This window comes from Ovis canadensis, chromosome 16 (assembly GCF_042477335.2).
Source record: "Ovis canadensis isolate MfBH-ARS-UI-01 breed Bighorn chromosome 16, ARS-UI_OviCan_v2, whole genome shotgun sequence".
In the NCBI taxonomy this organism is placed as follows: domain Eukaryota; kingdom Metazoa; phylum Chordata; class Mammalia; order Artiodactyla; family Bovidae; genus Ovis; species Ovis canadensis.
In genome coordinates, this window is record NC_091260.1 from 78,764,158 (window position 1) to 78,790,266 (window position 26,109).

General features: G+C 40.0%; 1 protein-coding gene across 1 annotated transcript in view; it reads right to left on the reverse strand.

The window, feature by feature from the left end:
• The window catches only part of ADCY2 (adenylate cyclase 2), a 463,502-nt gene that overhangs the window by 87,232 nt on the left and 350,161 nt on the right, over window positions 1-26,109 (reverse strand). Inside the window, exons 13-15 of the mRNA XM_069556147.1 lie at window positions 25,176-25,245; window positions 22,353-22,450; window positions 607-691 (exon numbers count right to left, since the gene is read on the reverse strand). Coding sequence (XP_069412248.1) covers window positions 607-691; window positions 22,353-22,450; window positions 25,176-25,245 — 253 coding nt within the window. The remainder of the gene's footprint in view (window positions 1-606; window positions 692-22,352; window positions 22,451-25,175; window positions 25,246-26,109) is intronic.

Sequence of the window (26,109 nt, forward strand, 5' to 3'; positions counted from 1 at the left end):
TCTTTTGGGACTTCTATCTCATTGTCGGCTTTCTTAGGATGCTCTCAGCGATCCAGGGCCACCCAGCAACAACTGCTTTACACTCAAGAGTCCAGTGAGGTTTACTTCTTATATCGTGAACTAGCATTTAAACCATAAGCGCTGACAATTATTGGTTTTAAGTTAAAACACTAATAAGAGATATTTTTACATTTGTTATTTTCATATTTTCCAAAATTTTATACCTTGTGGAAGTCATTATCAAAGACACACTTGGTTTACACTTTAATTCTCCTGGTCATTAAAAGCCTCCTATTACACTAGTATTTGCTGCTATAAATACTCTGAAAACTTAAGAGGGATAGTACAAAATGTTGACAGAAACAAATAAACACAAATGTGATTTTACAGCATGCTATCCAATATTTCAGGTAACCTTTGAGTTAGTGTCTTGGTTGTTACAGGCTTCCTCAGTTCATAGTCTGGGCTGTTGACATGAAGGATACTGGCTTCTCTACTGGGCTGTGTATCTTGTGAAACAGTAAATCAGCAATCTCCCTATTTTGATCGAGCAATCAGTTTTCAATGAGCACATTTTCAAAGAAGTTGCATATGTGAAGTACCTACCAAAAGCTGTCCAGCAAAGCAGACGAAAAGGATAAAGGCAAGTGAGAGAAATGCCGCTCCAAAGGAAATCCCGAGAATGGACGTTCTACCGGGAGACAAAAAGGAACATGTTAGTGTGGGGACAGCTTCGGTTTTCCTGGAAAGCCATCACGAATACCTGTGGCTTGAATTAGGATTTTTAAAATGAGGACTTCATTCCTCACTCATATCTTTGAGAAATGAAAATGGAGCTAAAAACAAGCCAGAGATACGTCCATAGGAAAATGTATCTATGGCTGTGTCTAAACAACTTGCTGTGATACGACATTAAAACTGTCCTACCCGCATCATTTCTTCGTAAGAGAAAAACCCTCTTTACATGACTTGCCTCTGCAACCAGCACCTTCACGCCCACACCCGACCATGGCCATCATGTGCCCCCTTCCCTGTCTCGATGTCCTGGCAGTTTTGCCTCCAAGGCAGCCTCGTCGATGTCCACGGAAACCTCATTCCCCGTTCTCACTCCACGGCCTTTGCATTTTTGCATGAGCCAATGAACACACAAGCTTCCTGTGATCAGGTGAGTAAAGAGCCCACTAAGGTACAGGTTGTCACCCTCCGGTTACAAGTAGAAGTGGTCACGGGAACTGTATGCATTTCTCAGAGTTCCTTTAAACAATTCAGAAATTTAAGGTGTCTTAAAATGTCCTTTCATGCAAAGGATAAAACTGTGTGCAGGAATTGTATGCATTTCTGAGAGGTCCTTTCTATAATGAAAACCCAAGGCCTCTTAAAACATCATGTAATCCAAAGGAAGAAGGGTTTGGGAGTATTAGAAAAGACGAGCCGCAACGAATAATCCAAGCTGAAATTTAAATGCAACATCCGAAGAGAGGTCTGGTGGTACCTGAGATCACTGTGGAAGCTCGAGCCAGTGAGGTTGGCTAGAGAAACTGAAGACAGAAGACTTGGGACTGAGAAGTGCAGGGACACTGAGAGTGAATGTCGATGCATCAAAAGGAAGACTCAGACACGAGCAATCTACAAGCCGAAATGCCCGGCGAGTACACAGCTGTGAGTCCCCAGCAGGGGGGAAAGAAGCGAGCCATCAGCGAACTCAGGAACCCCCTCATGCCATCAGGATAGGAAGTGTCCACTCAGTTGGCACTCAGATAGTTATTCTATCTTGAGAGATGAGCACACATCAAGCAAGATCTACAAAACCTTGACTTCAAACCACTGTGCACTCAAGGCTGACCCAAGGATGTTTTTATGGAGTGCGGAGTTATGTCCTAGACGCTTTCAAATACCTAGCTTGATAACGACATTTGTTCACATTTTATGAGCAACGCTAAGTGTCTGCTAGGAGGGTGTGGATATACCAAATACACCTAGATTGTTGACTTGTCTCATGGCCAGGTCCACGCTGGGTTGGAACGGAGCAAACATGAGTAAGACCCGTGTTTTGAGTAACTCACAGTCTCAGAAAGGTAAGCTCTGTAAGCTTCCTCGCCTCCCCCATCCCAAACACCCTTTTTCTCAGACGTTGCTCCTTAACCCCTGCTCAGAATCCACAGTTTCAGCATTTCCCATTCACAGACTCTCAGGTGTCCTGTTAGCACTGTGGACGGAGGGCAGCGTAGGAAGGCTCTTGCTATCCCTGTGACCGAAGAGACACCAGAACTCATCTGCTCAACTTCCACTGGCCGTTCTTTTCATGCATCTAAGAGAGCTCTGATGGGTTTCCTGTGACTCTGTGCTCCCTGGTTCCTTGCTGGTGTTAAGGTGATGCCATCTGCATAAGGCTGATGTCAGAAAAATAAATGCTTTTTTCTTAGGTCTGTAACTGTTCAAATATGAATAATCTCTAATTGAAGGTCTGGTAAGTCTCAGCTCTAAACCATCTGGTGACAGGAGGGTGAAGCTGATGCTGGAATGACATGAGAATATGATGATAGAATACTATGTGCCCAGCACAGTTCTAAAGGCTTTATATGTATATGTAACCCTGGACAGCAGGGCTACTGTTCTTACCTCATTTTACTCAAGAGAAAGTGACACCCAGAGAAACTGGGAAACCAACCAAAAGTTAACAATCCTCTCAAGTGGTATGGGTTGGGATTAAAGTCCACACAATTGTATACCTGACCCAGGCTGTGCTTCTTGGAGTAAACATGTCACGTTTCAATCATGTTTACTGGTTTAACTTTCCTGGAAAATTATCCTTTTCATTTAAATTTTGAATGTGAGACATTCAAAATGTCTCCTTAATATTCTCTTACAGTTTTTGAAGTTGTTCTAAGTGAAGCAATTTCTTCTTGTCCTTCTTGTTATTTTTCTGATTCTCTCTAGATAAGATTTTTGAAGCTTTGCATGTTTGTTGAACTTCTCAAAGAATGAACTTTTGTCTTATTATTAAGGTCCATGCTTTCTGATCATTTCCTTTATTATTGGTCTCTAATTTAACTTAAAATAATCCTTTCCTCCTTTATTTGAACTTTCACTGTTCTTTTTCTTGACTGTCATTTGCTGCTAATCTTTTCTATTTTCTAATAAATGCATTTAAAGACATAAATATTCCTATAATTACTGTTTTAGCCAAATCCCACAGCTTTTGATTCACAGCTACTCATTGCCATTCTTTTCTAAAAAGCCTATACTTTCAATTTTCTTTTCCTTTTAATACAAGAGTAACTATAAAGGGAAATTATTTCTGGTCTATCCTTGTTACTCCAATGTCACTAGGTTTGATCAGAGATTGTGGTCTCTATTATTTTTACTTTGACAACTTCTTTTCCTTCTGGGATGTGGTAAATACATTCCATTTCTATTATGTCTTATGACACATATTTACATTTCCTTTTAGTTGGGAACAAAGCAAGTGCTTTCAGTAAGTCTATTGTCAGAGCTTGAGGAGTTAAGTCAGATCCCCAGTGGGCTGATTTATTGGCTCAATTTGATCTTTCAATTTTAGAATATATTAACATTTCCAACTAAGTTTGTGGGTTTGTCAATACATCTGAACATTTTAATAGTGTCTATTTATTTCAAAGAGATGCTGGAGTGCATCAAGTTTCATGATTGTTAACTTTTCTTGGTGACTGTACTGTGATATAAGCTTCTGTTTTCATGCTAAAGTCTTTCACTTGGATTTAGATTGCCAGAAATTCATACTACTACGGCTTTCCTCTGTCTGTAAGCTGTTTCCTAAAATAGCTATTTTCTATGCTTTATTTCCAACCTTTTCTCTTTTAATTTTAGCTGGATTTTTAAAGGTGGTACAGAAGTGGCATTTGGTTTATAGCCTCAATCTTTGACTTTCTTTCCAAGAATAGGACATTTCCCTCCGTTCACAATTATGAAATTTATTAATACTTGACCAGTTCTCTCCATCTTATTTTCTTAAAATGTTTGGTAAAGTTCAGACAGAAATCACTTGAGTAAAAAACAAATTTAATACAAGGACAGGCAAGCCTGGCGTGCTGTAGTCCATGTGGTCGCAAAGAATCAGATATGACTTAGTGACTGAACGACATCATAACATAAATGTCCATTTAAATTTTCAATATGTGTTAATAATTTGGTAAGTTGTACAGTCAATGAATTTCCCCATTTTATCTAAGTTGTAAATTTTTTGGCCTTGAGTAATTAATAACTTTTCATATTTATCCTGTTAAAATCCATAGAATCTGTAGTAAATACCATTTGATTTCTTATAACACTAGTTTGGGTGGTTTGTGATTATCGCTTTTTTTCTTTCTTGATCGGTCTTGCTAATGGTTAGACATTTAATTGTTTTTTTTTTAAGGAATCGACGTTTGTCTTTATTATTTTTCTGTTGTTTGTTTTCCGTTTTATTGAATATTTTTTCCTAGTGTATGTTTCCTCCTACTTATTGGACTTGCTCATCTCTCTCCAGCTTCCTAAGATTGAAAGGTAAACAACTGATTTCAACTCTTTCTTCTTTCAAATATAAGCATTTTAAAGCTACAAATTCCTCTCTAAATGACTATTAAGCAACATTCCACACAGTTTATTTTAATACACAAAACATTTGCTAATTTGTCTTGTGACTTTTTGGATTTATTTCACTTTTTAAAATTGAAATATAGTTGATTTACAAAACTGTGCCAATCTCTGCTGTACAGCAAAGTGACCAAGCTGTACACATATACACGCTTTCATGTTCTTTCACCTTATTCAGTATCACAGGGTATAGACTGCAGCCCCCTGTGCCACAGGCGAGTGCCCAGCTGCTTCAGTCGTGTCTGACTTTCTGTGACCCCGTGGACCGTAGCCTGCCAGGCGCCTCTGTCCATGGGACTCTCCAGGCAAGAGTGCTGGAGTGGGCGGTCCTTCCCTTCTCCAGGGACCTTGCCGCCCAGGGATGGAACCCGTGCTGCTTGCCACCTGCATTGGCAGGCGGGTTCTTTATCACCAGTGTCACATTCTTTTCCATTTCGGTGTATCACAGGCTACTGAATACAGTTTCCTGTGCTACACAGCAGGAGCTTGTTATTAATCCATTTGAATGTACTAGCTTGCATCTACCAACTCCAATCCCATGGAGAGAAGGGCCTGGTGGGCTACAGTTCACAGGGTCCCAAAGGGTCAGACACGACTGCAGTGACTTAGCATGCACACGTGCACCAGTCCCAGGCCCCCAGGCCACGCCTCTCCCTAATGCATCTCATCTGCAACCACAGGTCTGTCCCCTAGGCCTGTGAGTCGCTTTCTGTTTTGTAGATGGGTTCATTTGTGCCACGTTTTGGGTATTTGTCTTCCTCTTTCTGCCTTACTTCACTTAGCGTGATACTCTCTCATTTCATTCATGTTGCAGAATTCACCTGAAAGGCAGGGGATGTGGGTTTGATCCCTGGGTTGGGAAGATCCGTTGGAGAGATAAATGCCAATCCACTCCAATGTTCTTGCCTGGGAAATCCCATGGACACAGGAGCCTGGTGGGCTACAGTTCATGGGGTTGCAAAACTGTGGGGCATGACTTAGTGACTGAACAATAACGATATTCCATGATACATATACAAACACCACATCTTCTTTTTCCATTCATTTGAAAAATTGACTTAAAAAAAACAAACATTTTACTTAGTATTGTTGTTCAGTCACTAAGTCGTGTCTGACTCTTTGGGACTCTATAGACTGCAGCATACCAGGCTCCTCTCTCTGTCAGTATCTCCTGGAGTTTGCTCAAATTCATGTCCCTTGAGTCTGTGATGCTATCTAACCATCTCATCTTCTGCGGCCCCCTTCTTCTTTTGCCTTTAATCTTTCCCAGTATCATGGTCTTTTCCAATGAGTCGGCTCTTCACATCAAGTGGCCAAAATACTGGAGCATCAGCTTCAGCATCAGTCCTTCCAATCGATATTCAGGGTTGCTTTTCTTTAGAATTTACTGGTTTGATCTTGCAGTCCAAGGGCCTCTCAAGAGTCTTCTCCAGTTCAGTTAGTTCAGTTCAGTCACTCAGTCATGTCCAACTCTTTGCAACCCCATGGACTGCAGCACGCCAGGCCTCCCCATCCAACGCTGATTGCTGGAGTTTACTCAAACTCTTCTCCATTGAGTTGGTGATGCCATCCAACCATCTCATCCTCTGTCATCCCCTTCTCCTCCTTCCTTCAAATTTTCCCAGCATCAGGGTCTTTTCAAATGAGTCAGTTCTTTGCATCGGGTGGACAAAGTATTGGAGTTTCAGCTTCAACATCAGTACTTCCAATGAATATTCAGGACTGATTTCCCTTAGGATGGACTGGTTGGATCTCCTTGCAGTCCAAGGGACTCTCAAGAGTCTTCTCTAACACCACAATTCAAAAGCATCAATTCTTTGGTGCTTAGCTTACTTTATAGTCCAACTCTCACATCCATAGATGACTATGGGAAAAACCATAGCCTTGACTAGATGGACATTTGACACCAAAATAATGCCTCTGCTTTTGAGTATGCTGTCTAGGTTGGTCATAGCTTTTCTTCCAAGGAGCAAGCATCTTTTAATTTCATGGCTGCAGTCACCATCTGCAGTAATTTTGGAGCCCCCCAAAATAAAGTCTGACACTGTTTCCACTGTTTCCCTATTTATTTGCCATCAAGTGATGGGACCAGATGCCATGGTCTTAGTTTTCTGAATGTTGAGCTTTAAGTCACCATTTTCACTTTCCTCTTTCACTTTCATCAAGAGGCTCTTTAGTTCTTCTTCGCTTTCTGCCATAAGGGTGATGTCATCTGCATATCTGAGGTTATTGATATTTTTCCCAGCAATCGTGACTCCAGCTTGTGCTTCCTTCAGCCCAGCATTTCTCATGATGTACTCTGCATATAAGTTAAATAAGCAGGGTGACAATATACAGCCTTGACATACTCTTTTCCCAATTTGGAACCAATCTTTTGTTCCATGTCCAGTTCTAACTGTTGCTTCCTGACCTGCATACAGATTTCTCAGGAGGCAGGTCAGGTGGTCTGGTATTCCCATCTCTTTCCAAATTTTCCACAGTTTGTGATGATCCACACAGTCGAAGGCTTTGGCATAGTTAATAAAGCAGAAACAGATGTTTTTCTGGAACTCTCTTGCTTTTTCGATGATCCAACAGATGTTGGCAATTTGATCTCTGGTTCCTCTGCCTTTTCTAAAACCAGCTTGAACTTCTGGAAGTTTACAGTTATGTACTGTTGAAGCCTGGCTTGGAGAATTTTGAGCATTACTTTACTAGCATGTGAGATTGAGTGCAACTGTGCAGTAGCTTGAACATTCTTTGGCATTGCCTTTCTTTGGGATTGGAATGAAAACTGACCTTTTCCAGTCCTGTGGTCACTGCTGAGTTTTCCAAATTTGCTGGCATATTGAGTGCAGCACTTTCACAGCATCATCTTTCAGGATTTGAAATAGCTCAACAGTCTTCTCCAGCACCACAGTTTGAAAGCATCGATTATTCAGTGCCCAGCCTTTTTTATGGTCCAACTCTCACATCTGTATATTTTGTATTTTTGTATTGAGGTATATCCAAGTAACATTGCTGTAATAGTTTCCAGCGAACAGTGAAGGGACTCAGCCCTACCTACACATTGTCTCGTGATTTTTTATTTGACTAGGTTATTCAGAATTATATAGTTAAACAGTAAAATAGTTGGGATTTGTTTTAGATATTCTATGTTTTCAATTTTAAGTTGATGTTGGTGTGGTGAGATATGTCTATAAGTTTTCCTAGCTTTCATATTTCAATCTTTTCAAATTTGTGGAGATGATTTTATGTCATGTATTGGTCAATGTTCCAAGTGCACTTTAAAATAACATGTATTTTACTGTTGGATTTAGTGTTCTATGAATGCTAATTCATAGGAAGTTAATCTTACTCAGGTTTTCAAAACTCTTACGTCTAGCAAGGGATATAAAAGGAATATTAAACATCTAATCTAGTTATAGGTTTGTCTAATTCTCTCTGTTTTTCAGGGTTTTTTGCAAGTATTCTATAGCTGTGTTTTAAGTATATACCACTTAATGATTTTATGTTTTCTGATAAGTTGAAGCTTTTTGTTAAGTTTCAATGCTGCTCTTTATCTTTGTCCATACTTTTTGCCTCCATGTCTCCTTGTCTGATATCAATATATGGATGGTAACTTTCTTATACTTACTGTTTATACGATTTCTATTTTCCATCCTTTTAATTCCAACCTAACTTCCTTCTGTGCTAAAAGAGCATCTCTTGTAGACAGTATATGGCTTCACCATGCTTTTATTTGGAGGGTTTAGTCCTTGTACATTTCATAATAAGCCTATCAGATGACCATCTTGTCTGTTGTCCTTCTGCTTTGTCTGCATGGTGAGGTCCGTGACGTTAGGTGCTAGTCTTCATTACAAGTTTACCATTTTACTATTTGTTTTCTGTCTGTCTCATGTCTTTTCAATTCTGTTTCTCCCTTATTGCCGTTTCTCATTAATATAATATTTTCACAGGATTTTCAGTGTCTTCTATTGATTCGGTAGCTATAACCTCTTTGTATTTTTAGTGATTGCTCAAGATATAAAATATACATGGTTAATGTTTCATAAGTTACTTAGCATTGATATTGTACCACTTCAAAAATATATAAGGTCCTGAGAACAACAGAGAAAGAAAGCTGAGGACTGAAGAATTTATGCTTTTGAACTATGGTGTTGGAGAAGACTCTTGAGAGCCCCTTGGACTGCAAGGAGATCACACCAGTCGATCCTAAAGAAAATCAACCTTGAATATTCACTGGAAGGACTGATGCTAAAGCTGAAGCTCCAATACTTTGGCCACTGGATGTGAAGAACTGACCCACTAGATAAGACCCTGATGCTGGGCAAGACTGAAGGCAGGAGGAGAAGGGGACGGCAGAGGACGAGATGGTTGGATGGCATCACCGACTCGATGGGCATAAGTTTGAGCAACTCCGGGAGTTGGTGACAGACAGGGAAGCCTGGGGTGCTACAGTCCAAGGGGTTGCAAAGAGTCAGACATGACTGAGCAATTGAACTCAACTGAACTGACAACAATACAATCCCACTCTTCTCTGCATCAGAATACTTAGTGTAGCTATTATCTTTTGCATTAAATGATTAGTTGCCTTTTAGAAAAATTAATACCATGTAAACATATGGCCTTTTATATGCTCACGTATTAAGAGCACGTTCTTCTCTTCATTCCCTCCTGTAGATTCAAATTTGCCTCTGGTATCATTTCAGTTCAGCTTGAAGAACTTCCATTAGCATTTCTTATAGCATAGGTTTGCTGGTGATGAATTCCGCTAGCTTTCTTTCATTTGAAAAATGGCTTTCATCTCATTTTTAAAAAAGGAATATTTTTATTGAATACTTAATCTCGGATTGAACATGTCTGTATCAGTGGTTCTGATGAGAAGTCAGTCAACATTTCCATTACTGATCCCTCGCATTCACAATGTCTTTTTTCCCTTGGACTGCATTTACGTTTTTTTTTTTCTTTTCTCTTTGGCTTCAGCCATTTGAGTATAATATACCACATGCGGTGTTATTTATATTTATTCTTCTTGCTGTTCACAGATGTATCTCAACAAATTTGGGAATATTTGTCACTAAATGTGCTGATAATTTCCTGTTTGTTTTCAAACACTTTTCCATCCCATCTCCTACAGACTCCATTTTCTGGATTCTTTCCAAATGGTTCTAACAAGGTTTGGCCAGTGGGAAGTGTTGGGGAAAGACTGGGAGGGGAGAAGGAGGAAGCCTGGGTCTTTCTGCTTCTTCTCTATGTAACAGCCCTTCTCTGGATGGGCGGCACCTACTGCTGTCTGTGCGGGTCCGCAGCCCCGTCAGGGACGCATCCTGGCTGCTCGTGGCTCTCGGATCCTACATTTCTGGTGACACCACATCCATCCCGTGTCCTTCACACCTAGGGTGGTGGCAGTTTGCTGCCTTGCTCACCTCTTGGCTTCTCTGCCATCCCCTGTTTGACTTCTTAGCTTTGCCCTCATCTGTAAGCACTTCAGTGTATTAAATTCCCTTGATGAAATTCCTGAGGCCATTTCTATTTTCCTTATAGAACTCTAATCCATTAACTAAAGTTTTTTTTTTTCTCTAGGTACTATGATAGCATTAGTGATCAGATTGAAATCTACGAATGATTAGAATCAGTTGCTTCTCCAACTTTCTTCCCTCTTCCTTTGAAAAAAGAGCAAACTGTTCAGTTTTTATTAGAACTATGGAGAAAATACCTACATATTTCATAGGATATGCCATAGATCAATTTCCTTATGAATGAATAACTGATTAGGGATTACATTGGCCTTTAATTACAAAAATCTTAACAGATTTAACAAAAATTATCATGGGTTGATCTGCTTTCAAATCACATAATTAATTTTATGAATCAGAATTTAAATAAAAGATTCTTGTACTAAAGTAAGTTCCATGGGCTCCTGTTTTCTAAAATGCATTTCCGTGTCTGCTTTTAGGAATAATTATTCCACCATAACATGTTTGAAAGAGATCCTGGGCATGCTGGAGTCATGTCAAACAGCTACATTAGAGCCTGTAAAAACAAGTGTCTTAAAATTTGACTCTCACATTACATGGTGAAGAGCATCTGGTGATACATTTTTCTGGATGTATCTAGTTTGCTTTTTTTCTCAAGCATAAAAATCCATTAAAGGAAGATAAGAGGTTGTTAAGGGAAAAGACTGGCCCTAGTACCACAAACTATTTGTGTTCTGCTGAAACGGATGACAAGTGCCCAGAAAAGCAGGAATGAACAGTCTTAAAAGTATGATAACGGACAGACTACCAAACATGACTTCATAAGAAACAGAAAATCTGAATAAATCTATAAAAGAGCAATTGAATTAGCAATTTAAAGACAAACCAAAAATAAAAACTACTCACAAGGAAAAGCTCATGCCCAGATGGCTTCCTTGCTGAGTTTTACAAAACTCTTAAAAAAGAATTTATACTACTTTTTCCAGAACTCTAGAAGATAAAGGGGAGGGAACAGTTACTAAGGGATTCTATGAAGCCACTATCACCCTGATACCAATACCAGAAGAGGACTGCACAAGAAAACAAAACTAGAGACCAGTATCTCTTATGAATTTAGATTCAAAAGTCCCTGACAAAATATTAGCAAACCAAATCTAGACACACATGAAAAGGATTACGTATACCATGATCAAGTAGGATTTGTCTGAGAAAGGCAAGGCTGGTTTAATACCTGAAAATCAATTAATGTGATACACTATATTCATAGAATAAGGGGAAAAAAGCCTCAAATGATTATCTCAATAGATCAATATGACAAAGTCCAACACCCTTTCATTGTAGAAACACTCATCAGGCCAGGATGAAAGGGATTTTCTTTCTCCTGATAAAAGGCATATGTGAAACACACAGATAACATCATACTTAATGATGAGGGACTAGATGTTTTCCTTCCAAGATCATGAACAAGAATATACGTGTGCCAAGACTTCATCTATGGAACACTGCACTGGAGCTTCTAGCCTGGGAAATCAGGCAGGAAAATGAAATAAGAAGCACTAGACTGGACAGGACGAAGTGCAACTGTCTCCGTGTGCGGCTGACACGACCTTGTATAAGAACATGATGTCACAACCTGAGACCCAGAGCTCTACTGGCCCGCTCCCCTGGGGCGCTGTCTACTGCTCCAGTCCATGGCACACTGGCATCATTGTTGGGCAGCCTGTAACTCTCATCCCAGTGAACAAGAATTCCCATGATCAAAGTCATACTTGGTCAAAAGTCCTTAATTATAACCATTTATCCTGCTTGTTCTATCAAAAGCATGTTCAGGCTCATTAAGCATACTGAGTTGTTTGTGTAATACAGTCAATTTTAATTAACATTCTGGTTGCAAAGCTTTTTTTTTTTTAACATAGAGGCATAATTGAGCTATATACTCACTGAAAAGCAAACTCGACTCTCTGCTATCAAGAGGCAAGAAAAATTACACTTTTTAGTGATAATTTTTGACTTAGGTACTTTAATCCAGTGTATAGTTACAATATATGGAAGAGGTTATTTTAAACAAGGTCTTTTCACCTTTCTCTTTTTTCCTCCAGTTTACTTTATTGCTTACGGGGGTTAGTTTATTGCTTACAGGGGGTCTTAATGAAGAGAGGGAGCATGCTTACTGACAGGAGACATCCAGCTTCCTCCCCCCAAGACTGATGTAGACTCTCTCATCAATGCTCTGTTCACATGCAACAGATTACATGGTATTTAGTAAGCATAATAGGAACAGAGGGGGAAAAAAAACAACTTTTAACTGTATGTTAGCATGAAACAATAAAAATCTCTCCCTCTCTGTTTAAGTGACAGAAGATAGAACCTCAAAATAAAAACTTACTTGTTAAAAAAAAAAGAATTTAAAGGTGAAAAAGGAGACAAGGCATTTATATTTTTCCTTCCAAGGAAAAACCAGAGTAACAATATGAATCATTTAGAGAATTTGATCTTTCCAAATCTTTTTTTTTTTTTTTAGGTTTCTCAATGTTGAGTTTTTTTGTTTTTTTTTTTTAAATCTTTAATTCTTACATGCGATCCCAAACATGACCCCCCCCTCCCACCTCCCTCCCCACAACATCTCTCTGGGTCATCCCCATGCACCAGCCCCAAGCATGCTGCGCCCTACGTCAGACATGGACTGGCGATTCAATTCTTACATGATAGTATACATGTTAGAATTCCCATTCTCCCAAATCTTCCCACCCTCTCCCTCTCCCTCTGAGTCCAAAAGTCCGTTATACACATCTGTGTCTTTTTTCCTGACTTGCATACAGGGTCGTCATTGCCATCTTCCTAAATTCCATATATATGTGTTATTATACTGTATTGGTGTTTTTATTTCTGGCTTACTTCACTCTGTATAATTGGCTCCAGTTTCATCCATCTCATCAGAACTGATTCAAATGAATTCTTTTTAACGGCTGAGTAATACTCCATTGTGTATATGTACCACAGCTTTCTTATCCATTCATCTGCTGATGGACATCTAGGTTGTTTCCATGTCCTGGCTATTATAAACAGTGCTGCGATGAACATTGGGGTACATGTGTCTCTTTCAATTCTGGTTTCCTCAGTGTGTATGCCCAGAAGTGGGATTGCTGGGTCATAAGGGAGTTCTATTTGCAATTTTTTAAGGAATCTCCACACTGTTCTCCATAGTGGCTGTACTAGTTTGCATTCCCACCAACAGTGTAGGAGGGTTCCCTTTTCTCCACACCCTCTCCAGCATTTATTGCTTGTAGACTTTTGGATCGCAGCCATTCTGACTATGTGAAATGGTACCTCATTGTGGTCTTGATTTGCATTTCTCTGATAATGAGTGATGTTGAGCATCTTTTCATGTGTTTGTTAGCCATCCGTATGTCTTCTTTGGAGAAATGTCTATTTAGTTCTTTGGCCCATTTTTTGATTGGGTCGTTTATTTTTCTGGAGTTGAGCTGCATAAGTTGCTTGTATATTTTTGAGATTAGTTGTTTGTCAGTTGCTTCATTTGCTATTATTTTCTCCCATTCAGAAGGCTGTCTTTTCACCTTGCTTATAGTTTCCTTTGTTGTGCAGAAGCTTTTAATTTTAATTAGATCCCATTTGTTTATTTTTGCTTTTATTTCCAGAATTCTGGGAGGTGGATCATAGAGGATCCTGCTGTGATTTATTTCTGAGAGTGTTTTGCCTATATTCTCCTCTAGGAGTTTTATAGTTTCTGATCTTACATTTAGATCTTTAATCCATTTTGAGTTTATTTTTGTGTACGGTGTTAGAAAGTGTTCTAGTTTCATTCTTTTACAAGTGGTTGACCAGTTTTCCCAGCACCACTTGTTAAAGAGATTGTCTTTACTCCATTGTATATTCTTGCCTCCTTTGTCAAAGATAAGGTGTCCATATGTGTGTGGATTTATCTCTGGGCTTTCTATTTTGTTCCATTGATCTATATGAGACAAGGCATTTAAATATTCATCACTATTATAGATTATTACAGCCTCGCTCCAATAAGACTGAGCAGAATTGACATGTTCTGGCCATTTGAAGGTCTTGTGATGCTGGACAGAGAGAAGGAGCTATACTTGGCAGAGCAAAGTGCTTCCACCCCATACCAACAACAAGGGCCAAAGACTTGAATTTTCTGAAGGTCCACGGTCTTCTCTTTGCACACTCCTTAGTTGAGCTCATCTCCTCCCAGGTTTATAAATATTACCTACGTATTGATCTTTCCAAATTATGACTTCGTCCATCCTGACTCCACTCACCAACCATGGGCTCTCACACACCCTCCCTCCCTCTGTGAAGCCCCACCTCCTGGATGCTAATATTAACATGCACACACACGTCTTTGATGCTCTGAGCTGAGCCCTTCATCCTATGCTTCTTTCTGACTTGTTCCTTCCCCAGGAGTCTTCCACTCTGTAAACGGCTGTCCAATTTTTCCTTGTTGTCCAGGCCAACAACAACAACAAACAAACAAACAAAACCCTACAGAACTTAGGTTTCTCTTATTCTTTGTCTCCCATCCAATAGCAAGACTTCCCTCATCATTCTTCGTAACATGTCCCAGAACTGGACCATTTTTTACATTCCGTGGCTCCTAGGGTACAAACCATCTCCTTATATGGTCTTCCTATTTCCGCACACCCCCTTCCAGAGCAGCAAGAACAATACTTCAAGCACAGCTAGTGCACGTCCTCAGCTGATAACGTTCCAGGGCTTCGCGCTACACTTGGCATTCAGACCAAAGTTCTCCAGCATTCAGTCAACCCTGTGGGGGTGACACGAGCTGCTGGTCTCATTACTGCTGTGATGCCATTTCCACACTCCCTGGCTCACTCTGCTCCCAACCCCTGCCTCCTTGTTGGTCTCTGAAGACATGTGTGACCTCCATCATCTAGAATGTTCTCCTGCCAGGTATCCATGCTTACCATTTCAATTCATTCAGACTTCTCTTCCACATCACTCACTCCATGATGCCTTCCTGACAGCTCTTATCTGAAATACCACCTTCTACAGGATCCTGTCTTAATTTTTCTTAAAGCTTATCACCACTAAATTATTAATATTTTCTTATTATGTTATTGCTGTGCCTCTTCATAGAATTCAAGCTGTATGAGGGAAAGGATTTTTGGGGTCACTGCTACTTCCGCAGCATCTCTATAACCATGCCAGGTATATGGTAGCTTGATACAGAACTTTTGAGTGATTCCATAAATGGTGGACTGAATGCATGCATGGATTTCTCAAGAATTTCTATTTTTATTACAAATGCTCAGAATATAGCCCAGATACAAAGTAAAAGTATCTCTTAAGAATTTCTCCTTTTGATAAAAATGCTCAGAGTATAGCTTGGATACAAAGTAAAAGTATCATGGCTGGTTTTGTTGAGTAAAGACACATTCAGCTTCCTTTTTATTGTTACTGTCCCTCAAATCTTACTATATCAGTGACATACAGGCAGCCACACACTCCTGGATTGAGCACTGATTTCCACGAAATCCACTTTTTCTTGATAATAGAATTTTCAGATGGGTGTCCTGTTACACGTACTAAAGGTGACACTTTCTGGCTTCCCTTGCAGCTAGGTTCACACATGTGACTAAGATCTGTCTTGGCTTATAGAGCAAAGTGTCATGATGTATCTTCATAGCTCCTGGGAGGTATCTTCAGAGATGGTGGTTTTAAATGCTTTTTGCCCTCTGCCTCTGGGTCTGCTCCTCCATCCTGTGCTCAGCACAGGATACTGCCATCTTAGACAGTGAAGATGAGGACCAAAGTCTAGGGAAAGCAGAGTGTGTGCTGGAGGGACCCAAGGTCCCTAAGGAATCCAAGAAACCTCTTGTCTTAGATTATGGGGAGGGAACTAAACCGTTTGGAGAAGGAAATGACAAGCTACTCCAGTACTCTTGCTTGGAAAATTCCAGGGACAGAGCAGCTTGGTGGGCTGCAGTCCATGGGGTTGCAAAGAGTTGGACATGATTGAACAAGTGAGCACACTAAAACATTAACTTCCATTCAAGCTAATAACTATGAGGTATGTCCATACGTTTGGAGGACCTGAATTCAGAGTCGACTATTGTTCACTTCAGTAAAAGCTACATGGTTCATTTATCTTGGACAGTGAGAATGATCTTGCTTCATTTTTTTGTTTGTTTTCTCTCTGTTATCTCTTTTCCTTTCCTCCCCTCCTCCCCCCAAAACTCATATCCACTGCATCAAGATAATGCAAGAAGCAACTCACTTTCATGATATCTAGTATGATTGATGGCTTAATGGGTAAAGAATCTACCTGCAATGCAGGAGACATGGGAAAGGCAGGTTTGATCTCTAGGTCAGGAAGATCCCTTGGAGAAGGAAATGGCAAGCCACTCCAGTATTCTTGCCTGGAAAATTTAATGGACAGGGGAGCCTGGTGGGCTACAGTCTGTGGTGTTGCAGAGTCAGGCATGAATTAGGGACTGAACACAGTATTGGGGCTCACAACTTTGCTTGCCTACCAAAGCAAAACTGCCTTCACAACAGTCATTATCCATCATTTGTGTTTCAAAAAATTAAACTCTTTCCTATTTGTTTCCTTTTTGAAGATAGAAACAAAATAAAAGTGACTCTTTTAAAATCATTATTAAATCATTAAAGAGCATTGATTACTGGCATGAGTAATAGAATGCATATTAAAGAATCTCAGTAGAAATAATAGTTCTAAGATGTTAAGATTGTAATTTGCCATTAATTTTCCTTAAGGAAAAAGTCATTATTCTTGATTTTGCTTGGGTTAATGAAACACAGCATATTTCACTGAACATTATTACAAAAAATCATTCTTATTTTAGTAATTGCCATGACTGATTTAACATAATCTATTTAGTTTACAGACAATATGAATGAAACTACTACAAAAGGCAAAAATTTCTGCTTGATCATTTCTGATCTTTTAAGGCAGCTCACATTTCTGATGGGCTTTCCAGGTGGTGCTAGTAGTAAAGAATCTGCTTGCTAGTACAGGAGATGCAAGAGAGGCAGGTTCGATCTCTGGGTTGGGAAGATCCCTTGGAGGAGGGCATGGCAACACACTCCAGTATTCTTGCCTGGAGAATCCCATGGACAGAGGAGCCTGGAAGGCTACAGTCCATGAGGTCACAAAGACTCAGACACGACTGAAGCAACTTAGCACACATGCACACCACATTTCTGATAAAGTTATAGCATAAGGCAGATAGAAATGAGAGAACAACCCCCAAAAGAGGAGCCAGCTAATAATTTAATTATATCTGCTTAAATCCCAAGACTAGAGCCAGATTGAAAAATTAGGGGTCCAAAAGGGATGATGGAAGGCCCTCTTTCATGAAAATACTTCCCCTTACCAGTCCTTCCAAGATCACATCTCCCTCTGTTACCAGCTATTCACTCACTCAGTATTTTATCCATTTACTCACTTATTTCATCATCTCTCTCCTGTTTTTCAAAAACATGCAGTTGACAAAAAGGAGAACAGACAAAACAAAATAAAACTATAAGCCAATGTATTTGAAAACAAGTGAGGGCATGTCAGAAAAAGTGAAAAGCATATTATCACAATACGCATGCTTCATAAATTATAACAGACTTATCACTTTTAAATAGACACACTCAGAGCAAAGACAAGAATACCCTAGATACACAGAGGGTATTCAAAGCTGCTGCTGAGAGGTGTTGATCCTAAATGGCTTAGGAGGAACCAGAGGCAGACATGTGCCATGAAGAGAGTGTGAGGTTTAATGTCAATGCAAGGTTGGTGATGCTTACAGGATTTTCTTAATGGAAAATCTGAACTGAGCTCCTGAATCAAGTCAGAAGCATAAAGTGCTATCCTATCAGGAAACAGGAAACATAAAATCTATGTCCAACTAATTTTCAAGGACACTGGCTACGTAGGGTCCCAAATGGAAAAAGAGTAACCTTGGAAAACTTGAGATCCCCAATTGTGATCCACATTAAGGGGCTAATCAAATTCACATGAGCTATTTAGTGAAGGAACCGAGACCTAAGGATTTCCAAAAAATACTGTGGCTTGAAATGGTGAACCCCAGACATACCTGGAAGAGATACAGTGAAAACCTATCACAGTGATGCCTTCACAACTCAGAAAACATGAGACCACCCTGGACCCAAACCCTTGCTTTGATGAACTCACAGCTGAAATTCAAGATGACCCAAGAAGACACATGGTCCTGAGAGGGACAACAGCAAGAGTAAATAACAGAATTCATGCACTTGCGAAGCATAAATACCAGGAGGAAACAAGTGACAATTTCATACAATGTGTTTAAAATCTGAAAATAAGAGGAAAAAATATATGCATAGGCAAAATAGAGAATTATAAGAAAATCTCAGATAAAATGTCACTCAGTCATGTCTGACTCTTTGTGATCCCATGGACTGTAGTCTTCCAGGCTCCTCTGTCCATGGGATTCTCCAGGCAAGAATACTGGAGTGGGTTGCCATTCCCTTCTCCAGGGGATCTTTCTGACCCAGGGATGAACCCAGGTCTCCTGCATTGCAGGCAGATTCTTCACCATCTGAGATATCAGGAAGGGCAGGAGGAAAATGGGGTGACAGAGGATGAGATGGTTGGACAGCATCACCAACTCGATGGACAGGAGTTTGAGTAAACTCTGGGAGACAGTGAAGAACAGGGGAGCCTGGAGTGCTGCAGTCCATGGGGGTCACAAAGAGTCAGACACGACTTAGTGGCTGAACAACAACAACAGATAAAAAGTAGACTTCTTAAATATGAAAGCATGATCATTGAGATTATAAACTCATCGTGGATGAAATAGTCACCAGAATGCATCACAAAGAAGTAAAGAGGTGGGAACTTTGAGGAAAAATTGCAGCACCTGGAGCACAGAATGGACAGTGCCACAAACAATTAATAAGTTCCAGGAGGAAATAACAAATAAAGGAGGCGAGGCCACAGGCGAAGTAATACAGGCAGAGGGTTGGTAAGAACTAAGCAAAGAGGTGAATCCTCAGGTGGAAAAACAAGATCACATCTGGTCACTTAGGGAATTCAGAATCAATGCATATCTAGAAACAGTATAGTGAAAACCAAGCCTCCCTCCCCATCCCCCAAAAAACAAACCTGGAAAGCATACAAAGAGGAAAGACCCATTACCTACAAAAGAATGCAATGGGGTTGACAGAAGACATTGCTTAGCAACAATAGAAGCTGAAATTCAATGCAATAGTATCAAATACTAAGGGAAAATAAGAATTTTATACCCACACTATTGTTCAAGAGCAAATTAAAATAAAGCAGATAAAAACATTTTAATAGAAACAAAAATAGGAGCTGCCACTGCTCACAAATACTAAATAAAAGATAAATGATGCACATTTATATGATACACATCAACAAGAAGGAAAATAAACTTGGAAGAAATAATTTTTGCAAAGTACTGATTAACAAATAAAGTGATAAAGAATGCAGGTAAGTCTAAATAAATATTGACTATAGTTACCATTTAGAACTAATTTTCTAAGACATAATTACATGGAAGAGACATAATGATTAACTTTATAATTTATTAAATTAAGAATGTGTTAAAATTTTAATGGCAATTATTCAAAGAAAAATATATAGGATCCCCCTTCTTGCTCCTCTCTCTCTCCATATATATATAGTTCCCAAAAAAGAATACGCATAAAGCAAAGTTGATCAGTCCTTTAGTGGTTAAGAAGATGGGGGATGTGGGGTGTGGAGGAAACAAACCAAAGAAAAGCAGAGTAAATGAAACATAAAATAAGACAGTAGAGGTGAGTCCACAGGCATCAATAAAAGAATCAAAATACAAATGGAATAAACGCACATTAATATACAAAGGACGTCAGACTGAATGAATAGGTATGAAAACAATAATAACAACAGATACTGTTTGCAGGAAGCTCACCCAACGAATTAAAGTCCCCACGAGCACAGAAACATTATGTATAGTTGATATGTTGCAGGCTTAACGTTTCTGACATATGGATTGTGTGAAAATGCGTATCTGTTACGTTCAGTATTTTTCTGAATCTTTGACGTATTCACAGTAAGAATTTTTAAAAAGAAAAATTAGGATATTAACATGAAAGAAAAATGAAGGAGAAAGACATAACATACCAGGAGGCCAGTACTGAAAGTGCACGTGTAAGGTTTCCCTGGGAGAGGTGTCCACAGACCTCACTCTGAACTTTCTAGCTGCCAACATAAAGAGGGAACGGTAACCTGCACCTATTTCACAATTTTCATGCCCAAATTCCAACTTGTTGCTCAAGAGAAACCCAATAATTTGTAATGATGCTCAAGGGAACAAACTTTGATGGGTTCTCATAAAACAACATAACAGAAAAGAGACAAAAACTTAAATAAAAGCAAAGACAGAAAAGACACCAACTTGTTTTTTTCCTTTTTTTTTAGGGGTAATTCCATGAAATGTTTTCCCCGGTTCCCGGAAGTCTTTTCATCTCTGTTTTGGCATCGCCTTTTGTAACGCCTTAGTCACTTTCTCCCCTCCCCTCCCAACAATCGGGGATAAATGTCTTAACTGTGATGCAGAAGATATGAAAACACTCATCCAATAGGAAGATGTAGCAAATGAATCCCTCTGCTTTAGAAACTAGGGCCTGTCTCCTTGGTGATACTTATTTCAGCCACATCACTGCATGTCCTGCAGTCCTGCTGCTCAATAAGCCTTGTCTGTGCAGGGCCAGCTATTTCTCTCCTGCACCACGTGGCAGAGCCTGGAACTCAGAAGGAGCTTACGTTGTTGACATTTTTTTTCCAGTGGAAAACTGACAGGTTGACCTCGGCAGATTCCACTGAAGACTGTGTAAGGCTAAAGGAAGAATTCACTGGACAAATGCATTCAATGCTCATTGATAGGGGGAAGGGGATGACCAGGTTCAACACTTCTAGAAGGAGGCAGGTAGCTTGGGGATTGTACACCTATAAGTGATGCTTTTCCTTGCATTGGCTCAGTGCCCAGAAGAGCATCCCATGGGGTACGGAGGGAAAGGCAGACCATTTCTTTCTAGTTTGCTCAGCATTTTTGTGAGACAAACTGTCACCCTGCTGCAGCAATTCAGGTTGCCCACAAATGCTGGCTGCACCGCTGAAGTGAAATGCCGTCAGTCAACTCACTCCAAGTAGACTGAAAATGATAACTGTAGCCTTTACAAAAGAGGCAATGATGACAGGAAAGAAAATTTTCCTTAAATTTCTTTCTAATCCCCAATTATTAAAGATGGACGTAGTTTTCCTTTCCTTTAGATTTCTTGATGAGATAGAATAGGTCAGTTGACCTATTATGAAGTACTGTAATACTGCACTCATTAAGATTTCCTAGTAGCTCAGATGATAAAGAATCTGCCTGCAGTACAGGAGACCTGGGTTCGATCCCTGGGTTAGTAAGATCTGCTGGTGAAGGGAATGGCTACCCACTCCAGTATTCTTGCCTGGAGAATCCCATGGACAGAGGAGCCTGGTGGGCTACAGTCCATGGGATCCCAAAGAGTTGGACACCACTGAGCGACTAACACTTTCACAAGATTCAAGGCAAAGTCTACAGAGGAATCCTAAAGTGACTGGATTTTTAGCAGTAGGTGGTAAAGTGTGAGCTCCAGTCACTCAGTTCTCCCATCTGTACCCAGGGGTCTCCTGGGAGGGGGGAGTTGGACGGTTACTCATAACAGTCAGAGATGGCAGAGCTGGCAGGCTTCAGGGAGCAGAACATGAAATTAGAATGGACGGTGGGCAAACTGAGCCCAGGGCAGGCTCTGTCTCCAATACACAATAACGTTTGTTTATTAGAAACAGTATCTAGTGATTCTGCTGTTTCTGGGTAAAGGTGTTCGGTTACATTTCTTAGACATAGGTATCAGAATAACATAGGAATAAAGTAAAACGATTTTATTTATTTAAAAAAAAATCTGTAAGGTGAATCTACATGGCCACTTTGAAAATTCAAAATTACTATAACTAAGACATGGGGCCCTTCAGCTTCACAGGTCCTGATTTAACCTCCTAGCCTGACACCATCTCCCCATCCTGCCCCCACCCTTCCCCGTACCCTTCCCCCTACCCTTCTTACATAAATGCTCAGTTGGGAAATGTGCATCCTCTTGTATATAGTGTAACTGAGTCTAGTTATACTCTGTATAGTATAACTTCAGTATAACAGTGCGGTGGAAAGGCACGCCCAGTGAACATCCCAATGGTGAACCGCATGTACTTACTTGGGTAAGACCAGAACCTGCACGATAAAGATGCAGAAGAAGATGAGGCAAGCGCAAGTCACGTAATACTTGAAGGCTGGCAGTGCGGTGGCTCGGTACTAAGGGGAGAAAAGAAACCAGGAATGACGGTCTTCCAAGAGAAGTGCTGAAACAAGCCCCCAGCAGCCTAACTGTGCCGGTTCAAGCTTCACGCTTGCAGGCAGTGGCAGAAACGAGCTAAGAACAACAGCTGTTCATCCCTGACGACGTGTGCTTCCCCGCTCCAGACGAGCTGTGAGAGGGACTCCGGACCACGGTTTTTACCAGTTGACCAGTTCCGAAGCCCATTTAGAGGTAACTGAACCGCTCCAGCAAGGAGACAGAGCACCTGGCCAGAGAGACAAGCGAGCAACCTTAAGGTACAAGGAGCAAGCAGGCATCCTGGTTCCTCTGAGGGTCTGAGTTCCATGGCTACTTGGGGAAAGCAAACGGCTTTTCATAGAGGAGTACTTGACTTTGAGGAATGCAGTTTGTATAGAGGAAACGCAGTTTGCTCATTTTATTTATTCGTTTTACTATTTTATTATTGAGAGGTGGTGAGTGAAGTTACAAGACCAGACCAGCAGGCTCTACTCTCTACCAACATTCGTTGGCCTGTCTGGGCCGAGCTGTTGGATTCTTTCTACTCATGCTGCCGAATCGGCCGGTTCACATGGCTTTCCACAACATCCAGGATCATAGACTGATCAGTGCAGCTACCCTCCTGGGGCTGCGCCTGGTGAATTATGCAGGAAAAGCCAGCCAGCGCTGTACTCATGATGACAATGATCCGTCACCTGTCCCCTTTACTATGTGACGGTCCGCCGCACACGTGCGATGCTTTGAGTGGACTGAGTCATTTCATCCTCAAGAAAAACTGCCTGCAGCAGGAGCTATTATGGACCCTAGTTTTGGTTGAAAAAAAATTCGAACCAGGATGACTCATGTCTCAGAAACACACACACACACAGCAGGATTTCCACCCAGGTGGACTGGCTCCTGTACCCAGGCTTCCAAACTTACTGTCCCTCCAAAAGGGGTTCTGTGATACAATTTAAGGAGATAGAGTTTTTGTGGCAAGGCTACCGAAACCCCCTGAAACAATGCTGCTGGCAGGTTGCGTTAGTGTGTCTGCAAAGACTGTTTCCCAAGTTAACGGAAGTTAGGTATGTATTTTGGGGGTACAGCCTCTGGGGTTTTGGTGCAGATATTGGATCTCTGGGTTGTCTGGCTTCTCTTCTTTGTCTTGCAGCCTTTTCACCCTCCTGCTGGCCTGCAGAGCAGGCTGGGGGCCGGAGGGCAAGAAGTGAGCTTGAATCTCAATGCTGTCTAAAGTCGGTCTCAAAGGCAGCCTCTGCGAATACGTACACCAGGGAAATGTCAGTTCAGGTTGCGTGTTTCAATAACCATCACTTTCTGTTTACTAGAATATTCCTTTGGTTGCTTTTGTGACTTCAGAGCCAGGGTATGTTACAATGCTGATGAAGAAACTAACATAATTGCTGAAACGTGATTATATTTTACGCATTCAATTATGCCCTTATCTTCTTTCTCTGGGCCTGTGTGGAGACATGAGTGGAATTTCCTTATGGTATTAATAAAGGAAAAGGACTTCTATCAGGAAGGAACTAATTTAATGTTTAAATAATAAGTAGTCATTAGTCTTTAAGTCCTTCGATAACAATAATAATAAATTGTATCAAACATCAATTTGGTAAACCGTCTATAGTCAAAGTTCCTGACTTAGAAGCAGAAAATTGATCTTCTTGACCACTAATTAGTACAAAAGATTGCTTTGGCATCACTGTAAAATCCAACCTTGATGAGCTTTGGAAGAATTAGGAATTTTGATATTTGTTATTTCCTTTCAATATCCATAAAACAATGAACTAGATTTTCTCAACGAAGTTTTAATATCTGGGCTGTGACTGTTGCCATTAATATAGTAGCTTTTGTTCAAACTAAGACTGTAATTGCATAGCAAAGTGGTACAAATGACCTCTACCCTGCTCTTTTTCTAGATTAACATGAAACAAAAGGCAGATGAATAAGGCCAACCTACAACAGTTGTCCTTTCTGCAACAATAATTCATTTTAGCAAATCCCGGTTTAAGCTTGACATGTACAAATTATGTCTGCTTATATATTTGTGCCTGAAACATCTCTACTTTAGGAGTCATAATGTGAAAGTATTTAAATGCAGCAACACTTAAAAGTTTGGGGTGTCTAATTCTCCCAACCAGGGTTCATTCTTTTCATACTCTTGTAAAAAGTTAAAATAATTAGTATACGGACACTGTAAAATTGTTAAATTGTCGCAAGGGGTTTTGCTTTCTTTTAAAACATTTATGTCTAAGAAAATTTCCCACTGAGAAAGCAAGATACTGTTGTTGTTTTGGTCACACCGCAAGGCATGCGAGATCTTAGTTCCCCACCAGGGATCAAACCCACACCCCCGACTCTGGAAGCACGGAGTCTTAATTACTGGACTGCCAGGGAAGTCCCAAGGTAGCAAGATATTAACTCCTTCCCTTCCCTTCCCTTCACCCCACACCTCCCAGATATCATTTACTAACAGGAAGGTTGAGAGAGGCGACGAGCCAAAGGCAGAAACTTGGTAACCAGAAGTGTGGTAAAACAGTATTCACACAGAAGAAGCACAGGAAAAGCTAGAAAGAAATCTGATATGGTTAAAGGCAGTTTAAATGTCACATTAAAAAAACATGAATATAATTTAATGATGGAGTTTTTAAAAGCTAATACTTTGGAAAAATAATTGATTTTGAAGAAAAAAAAATAGCTTACTTCTTTTTCTAGTATTTTATTGTAGAAAAGCAATGAGATTCTCTGAATGTCTTCGGACTTGATCCATTGCCTGGAAATAAAAAGGACAGACACATCATGAAAACCAAACCTCCAAACAAACACCTGAAACTTTAAAAAAAAAATGACTTGCATTCTTTTTTTTTCATATTGCCAAATAACTGGAATATGGAATCTAGGTTTGTTAACAAGATCTGGAAATGTAATATTCATCTTCACACATTGCCTTCCTTTGAAAATTCTATATTGCAAATCAGCTGTCATACCAAATTGAAAATCAAGTTATCCAACTTAAATAATCAGGGAGATAAGTCATTAAAAGGACTCAATGAGTTTATTCGCTGATGTATTAGTGAAATCACATGGTGAGTTTCATCTCCTAAAAGGGTTTGGTTCATAGAGAAGCATTATTTTTTCTCAGTTTATAGAAAGCAATTGATCACAGAGCATCAGAAACGTTTAGAGTGGCTTCCAGGCCTGGGCAAGAAGACTTACTCCTTTCATGCTTATTAAAAATACTTTCATTGTCATATTTTTCATTTTTGGAAGGTAAAAAAAATTGTGCTTGAACAGTTTTCAAAAATGGGTAAAAATAATAACAGAAGAAGCAATCAGGTCAGATCACTAACATAGTACATTGATGCCAATATAAACACACACATACATAATACATATATATCTCTCAGATGTTCAAAAAAAAAGTTTTATGCAAGTAAGCATTCTTACACATTGACTTACTATGAGAAATCTGTTTTGAGAAAGCAGTTGAGGTAGAAAAAGATCTTAAAGACAAAACCCTTCACCAGAACATCGAGTATAATCCCTGGTTAAACAGCCACCCTGGGTGTATGATCCAGCGAGCTGAGCATATAATGCCCGTGTAGTCACATATTTTGCAATAAAATAAACAAATACT